Here is an 11,079-nt window from a genome sequence, read left to right on the forward strand (position 1 = left end):
TTCTCTTCCTCTTCTCTGTAACTCTGGTGTCCTGACGACACAGCATGGATATTCTATTTCAATGTTAAAAACTAAACTCATTTTTAATACCAACAGAATTTCCTATAGTACAAATAAGTCAGAATTTTCCAACTATTTTTTGATGACTAATCATGTTGTTTTCATCTTTATATGTCTATCAGTGTGATGGAAGTGAATCGTTTTTGTGTCTTTACATATGGGTACTTGTGTTTCTATGAGGCAGATTCCAAATTTTAGAGCTCAGAAGTCAGATTTATCTACGTATTTATCTATTTGTATATGGCTCTACATATAGATATATATTACTTTCCTATATAGATGATATATGTTGATGTTGTGCTATATAGAGCCAGCACACACATTACTATAATGTTTTCTATAACTCTATTTGATTTAATGAGCTTGTATTTTCTGCTGGGAAATTGTTCTTAGCACTCTAAAACAGCAGAAGATCACACTTTGTCTTACTCACAACTGCATCCTAGCCCCCCCCCCTCAAAAGTCTAAGAGCAAAAGTTTTCTATTGTTACTATTTTATATCAAGGATGATTTCATATAGATTAAGAAAAAAGATGATATATTCTTATATTTTTCCCTAAACAGACTAATTTGTGGTTTTTATCTATTACACAAATGATCATATTAGCAGAGAGCTTGTGTTTAGTGATGTGAAAGTCTTACCTGTGTGTTTGGTAAAACAAAACACTGCAAACAAAATTTCTATTCATACCACTTGCAAAGATTTATGGGTACTGGAAATTTCATAACAAGCCAAATACATCACCATTTTCTCTGCTTACTTTCAAGCATTAGTTGAGATATTATGCTAGCAAGTTGGTTTTAATCAGTGTTGTAAAATTTACATCATAGATCTGTATTTTGAAATTAAAGAAGCATTTTTTTTCTGCCTTCTTTTTTTGCCCTGAATCAATGGCATATCAGGTAACCTTCCAAGCAAAGTAGTTTTTACCTACACAGACATAAAGTCTGTTCAGTTGATATAAGAATATTTGAGTAAGATTAAGCACACAAAGAAAATCTTAGGATCTAAAGAAAACCATTTTCATTATTTTATTATCAACATATATAATTTCATGTAATTTCTCAACAATCTATGAAGTGAATATCCACAGGTCAGACAATGAGCCTTAAGGTCTCCCAGCAAAGTAAATAAGCATATTGATAGCTTATTCCCTTATTTGTCTAGGTTTCAGAGTCTAAGTAATAGTATATCTACAGTTTCCCAGCAATGGGATTCACTGACTATCATATACTTTTGCCCCCATAGATTTTTCCCTTCTCTGCTGCGGGCGACACATGGCCTGAATCAGCAAGTAGTCGTGATACAGCAAAGTTCGCTGGCTGCAGCACTTCCCCATGGCCAGTGTGGCTCCTGCTCCCCAGAGTGGAGGGTCACCTCGGGTCTTGCTGACCCGGCTCCTCTTTCACAGTGTGTTCCTGAAGTTCTCATGGTTGGGGGCAAAACTACTTCCCGGAGTCAGGAGTCAGACTTCATCCTTCTGTTGCAGAAGGTATTTCTGCCTTCGAGTCTTAAAGCCAAAGACATTTCCACCCTTGTGTATTCAAGACGCGGCTACATGATTGCTGGGGCTACGCCCGCTCTTCCTTCTCGTTGTTTCTTCAAGTACAGGTGCGTCTGGAGAAAGCACCACAGCAGGCGCCTCATGCTTAAATGGTGGGCAGGAACGAAGCAGTCATGTTTTGGCCCTCTCTGTATTAAATTAACATTGATCTCGGGCATAGAAAGTTCTAGAACATTTTCTGCAGCTGGAAATTTAAGTACCAGTCACATCATATTCAAAGGTAACAATTTCTCTCTTGGCCTATCTTGAAATATGTAAAGTTATGTACCTTACTGTGTCAAATATAGAGAATCTTCTTTACCCTTGAATATGATGGCTAACTAGTAACCAGTGATTACAATTATTTGACAGATACTGTTTTCTCCTTTCTTGCAGTATTGGGTATTTTTAAATACAGATACACGCGGGCACATACCCTTACTACTTTAAAAAAATAATAGAAGAACGTGGCTTAACTTGGGAAAGTTTGAGATGAAAGGGTCCAGGAGGGTCAGGATGTGCCCACTGGTGAGGGTGAGGGATGGACGTCTAGGCAAGGGTCAAGAGGAACTCCTCCACCCCCTCTGGGAAGAAGTACCACAGCCCTGGAACCTGTCCTTTAGCTAGCTGAACCACTACCCGCTGTTCCCTCCCCCTATGTCACCCACAACTCCAACTAGAGCTTGGCTGGCAAGACAGGCTGGCAATGAGACAAACTCCCCACGCCACCAAACCCTGACTCCTAAAACTAGGCCCATGGCCCCCGCCCCCCGCCCCTGCTCGAAGCTGGGACATTTGAGGTTGGCAGGCGGGGAAGTGGCTCAGCCCACAGGTACCAGAAAGCTTGCAGGCAGCGAAGCTACCCAAACCACAGAGGAGGAGGGCTCCTCTCCCTTGATGCTGGCCAAGACAGCTGATGCCCAGCGCATCCCCACACCTGCTAGCACGAGGTTCCCCTCAAGCACGCACCCTGAGCTCAGAAGGCTCGCAAACAGCAGTGGGCTTGCTCCTGATCCCCAATCCCAGGTCACTTTCTGCAAGTCAGCCACACGCCCCCACCCCTCCTTTTCCTCACCTGCAGAGTTTCCAGACCCGGGACTGGGTGAACATGGGCTGCGCTCCTAGCTCCAGCCTTCCCAGGGTGGCCCCGCGGCCCCAGGTACCACTGGCGTGCCCAAGGGACTCCTGGGCAGCTCACGTTCCTCCCCATCGCCCCGGGAGAACCGCCGGGTCCGGAACGCGAGGAGAGACTCGGGCGGGCTGCGGGGCGGTGGGCTCTGGGGCCGCCCGCCGGTGCCCCAGGGACCCGCGGTCCCGCGTCCCCGGCGCCCCCCGCCCCTGCCCGCGCGCTCACCATCTGTAGCCGCCGCCGCGCTTGAACTTCAGGGTTAGCACGGTCTCCAGGAGGAGCAAGAGGTTGAGCAGAGCCAGCAGCCAGTACTGGGGATTCTTCAACACCAAGGTCACTCTGGCGACCCCGACCAGCGAATGCAGCACGAACAGCAGCCGGGGGACCAGCGCTTTGATCAGCACCAGCCGCTCCATCCCGCCCAGGTGGCTGGAGTCCCGGTGAGCGGCGGCCGCGGGAGCCCGGCCCGCGGCAGGACCTGGGCAGGAGAGGGACTGCCCGCCGGCCCCTCTCAGCCTCGCGTCCCCAGCCGCGGCGACGGGGAGCGCCTCTCGCCCCTCCCTCCCCTCCCACTTCCTGAGAACTCCGCAAAGACCGAGCTGCAAAGCCCGCAGGCTGGGGCTGCGCTGCCCAGCACTCTGGGATATTGCTGGTTCTGGGGGGGCCAGGCTCTACCCCTTCCTAGGTCTCCACCTCCAGCCCTCCAGGGGGCCCACAGGGATTTCCACCCCTCACAGGCAAGAATGTCTGCTTCATCAGAAGGAGAGAACTGTCTGCCCGCGTCTTTCATCCACCCCGTGCTCTCCTGGCGAGGAGAAGCGGGAAGCAGTGGAGTTCAAAATCCACTGGCCCAGCGCTTTGAGAAGTCCTGATCTGTTTGAAGAATTGAAACTTGCCAGGACCAGAGAAAGTCAGATAGGCTGGCCTTTCCTCGGAGGTGACCTGAGTTTGGCCTGGTGGCTCCCTCCCTCCTGAAATTCCAGCACTTGGGAGACTGAAGCAGGAGGATTCCTGGGAGTTTGAGAGTGGATGGGTACAGTGTGATACCATGACTCATAAAAACAAGCAAAAAGAGGGAAAGAAAGATAAGGAAGGAAAGAAGAGGGAGGAAGGAAGAAAGGGACGGAGTGACAATGGAGGAAAGGAGGGAAAAAAGGAAGAAAGGGAGAGAGGAAGGAAAATAAATATTCTTTATTTTGCCACCCGCCACCTTTCCCCAAACCCACTGTTTTCTCCTCAGAGGAGAAGGAAGGTAGCAAGAGAGAAAAGTGTGGAAGGAGACCAAGAGAAATCTCACATAAGCAGTTAAAAGTCATAGGTCTGGACAGGACTTTTGAAATGAAGAACCCATTTCTGGTCTTCCTAGTATTTGAGGCCAAATAAAAACTAAAGTCACAATGTCCCAAAGGACTTTCATGATTTTGTTTTTATTTTGGGTGTCATGCCAACTTTATTATTACTTGCTTAATTTTTTTTCTATAAATGAACTCAAATTTCTACTGAAGCATATTTCTTTTCAATAGAAACATTATATCATTTTGTAAGTGCAAACACAGCAGAGTTGGCTTGATGAGAAATAATTCCAAAGGAAAACAAAAACCAGTTTATTGAAATCTCACTAGATTTTAATCGGTGTCTCCAAAACTGCTTCTCCCACACCCTTTCTTGATTAGAGTAGGACAATGTAACCTAGGTAGGAGTGTCTGGTAACTTTCATAGCATGGGCATGGGCAGTGTATACGTTCTGACTGTGTTCACACAGGAGCAGCAAGTGGTCCTGGCTGTGTCCTGATCTACACAAACATGGAGCTGGACTCCCGCATGTGGACTTTGGTGTTGGGGGCACAGCGGCGGGACAGAAGGTCCTGGAAGGTAGAGCTAGGTCCCTTGTGTGCTGGCCGGTGTTTCTTCCTTCTGCCCCATGCTTACCAAGAAGGGGTATCCAGAAAGGGTATAAAACGAGTGGTCTGTACAACATCTCCCAAATGTCTTGGTCTTGTCCTTGATTTTGAAACTTTGAGTTGTTTGTGGTCTGTTGTCTGATCTGACGCACAACAAAACAAAACAGAAGACAAAACTATAGTTAAAGGGAACTTAAAGGTTATTTCTATTTAACCTTATTCTAAGCCCATTTAAAAAGAACACAGGCATTGAGGAATACCTTGAGATTTCTAATTTTATAGTCCAACAATCTTTTGAAAAGAAAAAAAATTAAAAGTACACTCTGATTTAAAAACAGCAATGTTGGCTGTGTAGATCCAATTCATTTGATACAGACAAGGGTTACATCAAAGAAGACCTGCCTCCTTCCACTCTCACTGGGGTAGCAGTCACCAACCATCTCTTCCTTTCTGAATAAAGCTGAATATCTAGGCTGGAGAGATTTCTCAGTGGGTAAGGCGCTAGGCTGAAATGCCTAATGTCCTGGGTTAGATTCCCCAGTACTTATGTAACTCACAAAGAGGTGCATGCATCTGGAGTTTGTTTGCAGTGGCTAGAGGTCCTGGTACGCACATTCTCCCTCTCTCTCCTTTCTCTCTTTCTCTTTCCTTGGAAATAAATAAATAAAATATCCTTCATCATCAGGTTTCTCTGAAACAGAGATATAGGTTGCAAGAAAGAAACGTTCTCAAGCTCGTTCAAGTAAGCCATTACTGAAGGGAGTGCATGATCTAAAATGGGGATGGAATAAATCAGAATCAATAACAGGGCTTGGGGCAGCGAGGGGCTCGTTTAGCACCAGGGATCTCAAAGCAGCAGTTTGTAGATCTTAGAACAACAGCTCTGAACTTGCTGGCCTCCTGCTAGATTTATTCCAGAGTTCAAATTCCTAAAGAAAGGAATTCTATTAAAATCCTTTGACTCAAGGCACCGAGTGTTATTCCTTGGATGTTGAATGTCCCCAGAGGCTCATGTGGTGAAGTCTCAGCCCCCAGTCTCCCCTCCTCAACTTTTTTTTAGTGAAGCCATGGGGATGGTGATTGGACGTCCATGGCAACTCTAAATGAATGATTGCTCTGATGATGGATTCGTGATTAGCTGGATTATGGGGAGGCAGTGGAGACAGTACAGCCTGAAGACTGATTGAAAGAACTGTGCCACTGAAAGTGTGCATCTTGTCCCCAGGCTCTTCCTTTTCCTCTCTCCCTCCCTCCTTCCCTGGCCCCTCTTCTCACTGGCTGGCTCCTGTGAGGTGAGTGAGTGGTTCAGGACACACCTCCCCAAAGGCCCAGAGACAACAGAGCCAGTCAACCACCCACTAAAGAAGCCGCTGAGAACAGGAGTCCAAACAAACTTTCCTCCCCTAAGTTTACTTATTTCAGGAATAGTGTCACTAATTCACCAAGTTTTGTCATGAGCCATGGCATAGACTCTGCAGACTGTAGCTCAGACCCTGGCCATCCTTACGTAAAAACCTGGTTCGTGTGGCTCTTCCACATGAGCTCCAGAGATGTTTCAGCAGGGATAGAATAGTTGACAGCAGACATGTTGAGTGACACACACATGTTATCATTCTGGTATGTTTGACACATGATTCCAAAGCTGTCCCAGACTGACACTGTCCACACTGCCATGCAACTGAAGCGGCGCCTATGTCCTCCCAGTGAGGACGCCATCTTAGCTCATCTCCACCCAGAGGTCACCTAAACTGTGGGGTGTCAGACACTATATTGCCCTTGGGTGGTAACTTTCATTCCTCCCTTAGTCCTACCCAAGCCTCACTTTCATACATAAGTGAGTTTGTGTGTGTATAATGTAATGGATTAAAAATCAGATACTGAAAGGAGGTACAAGTCTATTCACCAGAGGAATTCTTCATCAAGAAGTTTCCAGTCTTCCCTGGTGGCCTCAGTCACACCTTTAAAATGTGTTTCACATCACTCCACTTCTTGACATAATCTAGTCTTTATGTAGTGGAGTCTGAATTCTTTTTGATGATTTCTTCTCTGTCACTTTTGCTTTCTTCTTTGAGAACACCTTCCATTTTTCATTTTGTCTCTTTCATCTATACTCTGACAGTGTTTCTGAAATTTATCTCACAAATGCCTAACATTTGGATTATTTTGCTATTGAGTTTCATTAGTAAATTTTGTCAACTTACTTTGAAACAAGCCTTTATTTTTGTTGATTTTTAAAGTATCTTGAAAATATTACATACAGCCTTTTTTTAAATCTCATCCTCTTGAATTATTTGTTTGAGTGACTAATTTTACTCAGTTCCATCCTTCACTATCATGGTGGTATGCATTGTGGTATGTACAAATAATCTGATGATGCTTTTTTTTCTCTATTTACATCTGGGCTGATGACAGAACTGTTTTACATGACATTTGCTGACTCACCTTCTATCCATTTGACTGAACTTAGAGTCATCCAGGAGACATACCTCTGGGATTGTCAATGAGGGCATCCCCAGGGAGGGTTAAAAGAGGAGAGAAAAGCCACCCCATGCACTCCAATCCTAGACAAAATAAAAGAGAAAAATGGAAAAGCCAGTTGAGCAACAATGTTCATCATTCTCTGCTTCTTGACTACCAGTACAATGCCACCAACTTTGCCCACTCCTTCCCTACCATGAAGGACTGGAACGTCAAATCATGAGCCAAAAGAAACCCTGCCTGCTTGAAGCTGTTCTCGACAGATATTTTGTCTCAGCAGTGAGGAAGGAAAGTAACTGACAGGTGCTCTGAGCTGTTCTTTGTCCACTGACAAGCTTTCTCTGGAGTGGAGTGAGGAGGAGCAGAAATGGGGGTGAAGTAAGGAAAGTTCCTCTGAGAGCGAGTGCTTAGTGCAAGCGATTCAGTTGCTGGTGGAGATGTGTTAACCTCTCTTTTCATCCCTCATACCGGTTCTGGATTCTTCACCACAGCTGTGATGAAGATACCACCTTCACCACAATGATGTTCCAACTCTGTCAAATGCTTAATAGAAGCCTTGCCATTTGCCCTTTCCTTGACCAAACAGCTTCAGGATTTATTTTGAGGGGTGGTATCCTGAGTGGTACACTCTAAAGAAGGAAGGGGAGATCTCTGGACAGTTATTTAGCAAATGGGACACCACAGCTCTCTGTACTTGCTGGCTCTGTCTTCAGTCCCTTGGGATCCCTGAGGGAAGCAGCCCCGTGTTCCTCTGCTATCTTGGGCTGTTTTCTTCTCTGGCTTCTCCATTGACCCACTTCTATCTGCATTGTGCCTTCCTGGAATTCCTAGAATCCCTTTTCTGCCCCCTCATGCTTTTTTAGCACTAGTTCTTTTTTATCCTCCTGGGTTTTAAAAATCTTCTCTGTTATTTTAAAGGTAGAGCCTTAGCTCCTAGTTCACAAATTAGGAAAGGAAAACACAGATTTCTTTACTACTGTAAGATGTGTGGTTAAGTAAGAATTTAACTGCTGCTCTTTCACAGTCTACATAAAAGAGAGGAAGATGGCTTTATGAAGCCAGCAATGGCTGTAATGATTATTATTCTTTAAAATAAAACCAGTAAATGTCAGCTGTAATCGCCAACATGTAGACATGTTGAAAGCTAGTGTGGAAGAAAAATCTAAGGCCCTGGTGAGAATCTGGATCCAGCTACCTTTTCCCAAATATTGCTCTGTCTCTTACATGGTGGTACTATTGGACAGTCCTTCATCTGAGTTTTGTTTAGGGTTAGGTTTAAATGGGTTGATATTTGAAAAGTGCTTATAAAAATGCCTGAAATGCAAGCACTCAGCAAATATTTGCTAAATAAACAAGGAGTGAGATGAGCAAGGACTGAATAAACAACACCCAGAGCTGGTTTTCTTGTAAGGTCAGCTTCTTGTGAATGGTGGGATAAAAAGTAAAGCTAATAGACACTGATAGCATGAGCATAGTTACTCATTCTATCATGTGGAGGGAGACCATTGGCAGAGGAAATTTTGGCCTTGTCTTGTTTGATGATCAGGAAAACTAAAAATGTGGTGCTTCCCATTAGCACATATCATGGAGTGACATGGCTGGAAGCTGGAAGAGAGTCAGTACCCTGACAGGGCATCTAGTGCTGGAAGGTGCTACATGAGCGACTGGGGCTTTATGACTAATATCTCTACAAGCAACACATGGTCTAACCTACTCAGCAGCAAACAACCTGATGTGATGCTCATACAAGTGCAATAGTGGTGCATAACCATGGTGGAAAACCAACAGCTCTCAATTTGGCTAACTGATCTGCTCAGTGGAACAGAACCCATAGCTGGAGCTGGGAAACAAGTCAGAACCATATACAAAAATGAGCAAGCTCTCCATTAAACTCTCTCCAAAAATAATGGTTATCACATTTATTTTGTGCTAGCTTTACTCACTGTTGGAGATTCTGCTTCTCTTTTGCAGATAGGCACAGATCCTATGGAGAGAACCAACTCATTCTGCCTCAAAAGGGCCCCAGCTGAAACTAAGAATAACTGGGAAAACATGCAAGAATGCTGTTTTCTTGACGAGCTGGGAACCAACACAATGGTGAAGGAGATCAACACAGAGAATAATCAACCCCTACCAAACCAGATATCCAAAGACACAGAGGTGGCCAAAATCTCAACATGGAAGCAGACCTAATATGCCCCCAACATGGTTCAGGGAAATCTGTGAAAGAGGGGGGCAGAAAGAATGTGAGAGCCACACATTGGGTCGTGACACGCAGAGATATTTCTTCCTATCCCAAACTAAAGGCTAACCCCACAATGCAGGACCGATGTAACCCAACAAGAAGGATTCCTGTGGAGAGGGGGCACAGGGAGGAAGCCAACAATGGTACCCACTTGACCATATTCACTGACTACAAAAATAAAAAGTAAAATAAAAATGTGGTGTTTCTGCTAGTCCTATTAGTGTGAGAATCATGTCCCAGAGTGGCAGAAGAGGTACAATTTGCCTTTATATTTGCACGGCTGGATTAGAACTCTGGATCCTGTAGGACGCTAACTGTAGTCCCCCCACTTCAGAGTTGAGTCAGAACTCCCAGCATCTGAGAATTTAACTATATTTCAGGATGAGGTATTTTTCTACCATTTCACTTATATTGTTGAGATTATGCTTACTATCTAAAATAATGGGTTTCATCACCCCTCCATGTCATGACAGCCTTCCCCACACTCTTTCTCTATTACCCCTACATTTTCATTCTCCGTTTCTTCTGTGTTTACATATGAGACAGAATTTGTACCAGTCATTTTCCTGAGCCTGGTTTATTTCTCTTAACATAAATACCTCCAGCTTCATCCATTTTCCTGAAAATGTCAGAATTTTGTGCTTCTTTATTGTGAATAAGACTCCATGTTCCACAGTGTACAAACAACCTATCTTCTTTATGCATCTGTCTGTTGATAACTGATTCTATAACTTTGCCACTGTGACTGGTGCAGTGATGAGCATTGGTTTCCTGGTGGCTCTACTGTCTGCTGACATTGATTCCTTCAGGTGAATTCATAAGGGTGGCAAAACAGGATCACATGGCACATGGCATGTCCAGGGTGAAGGCTTTGAGGGTGCATCATACTGATTTGCATAGTGGCTGAACTCGTGTGGTAAGGGCTCTCCCATCTTCCTCACTGAATTTTTTTTTCCCACTTATAGATGATAGCAATTCTGATTGGAGTGAGATGTAAATATAGTATACTATTAATTTCCATCTCTCTGAGAACTGTGAATGTCGAACATTTTTCATGCATTTACTGTCAGTTGTACATCTTTTGAAGTGACTATTCAGTTCATTTTGATTATGTGGATTACTTGTTCTTTGGGTGCTCAATATTTTGAGTTCATTATATACTCAGGATATTAATTTTGTTTGATGAGTACCTAGTAGACTTCCTCTTGCTCTGTAGGCTTTCTCTTCATTGTGAACTGTTTTGTTGTTGCAGTTAAATCCCATTCAGAGAGCCACTACCTATGCCTGTATGTTCAAATACTTCCCCTATGTTTTTGTTTTTCTCTATTATTTTCAAAGCTTAGGGCCATATATTTAGGTCTTTTATCCAATTTATTTTATTTTCATAGAGATTAAGTTATAAGGATGTAGTTTCAACCTTTTACATGTAGATATCTGGTGGGAGGTTGTCTCTTGAGGGATAAGGTCTTTTAAAAGTTGATTAAGAAACCATGAAACCCTATAATTGTCCATTTGTATTACTACAATAAAATAGATAAGACTGAGTAGTTTATATATAAAAAATTCTCATAGTTAAAGACAGTGGTTGGTTCATAGATCTCATGAGTGGCACATTTTTCACTGCCATCAAATTGAGGAGGGTGGAGGGCAGAAGGAGCAAATTCTCCTGACGGGTCATTCTATAAGAGCACCTGTTCCAGGTGTGACCAACGAGAGGGGCCT

The 11,079-nt window shown here is 44.0% G+C and overlaps 1 protein-coding gene across 2 annotated transcripts in view; it reads right to left on the bottom strand.

The window, feature by feature from the left end:
- Tmem26 (transmembrane protein 26) overlaps window positions 1–3,218 on the bottom strand; it is a 42,896-nt gene extending 39,678 nt beyond the window's left edge. The window contains exon 1 of one of the 2 annotated variants that reach the window (XM_004657785.2): window positions 2,959–3,212. In XM_004657785.2, the coding sequence (XP_004657842.1) occupies window positions 2,959–3,149 (191 nt within the window). In that variant the 5' untranslated portion in view covers window positions 3,150–3,212. Of the gene's footprint in view, window positions 1–2,958 lie in introns of both variants that reach the window. The other variant, XM_045137112.1, reaches the window with a different exon arrangement.
- Between the last annotated feature and the right edge of the window lie 7,861 nt (window positions 3,219–11,079).

The sequence above is a fragment of the Jaculus jaculus genome, chromosome 18, assembly GCF_020740685.1.
Source record: "Jaculus jaculus isolate mJacJac1 chromosome 18, mJacJac1.mat.Y.cur, whole genome shotgun sequence".
NCBI lineage: Eukaryota > Metazoa > Chordata > Mammalia > Rodentia > Dipodidae > Jaculus > Jaculus jaculus.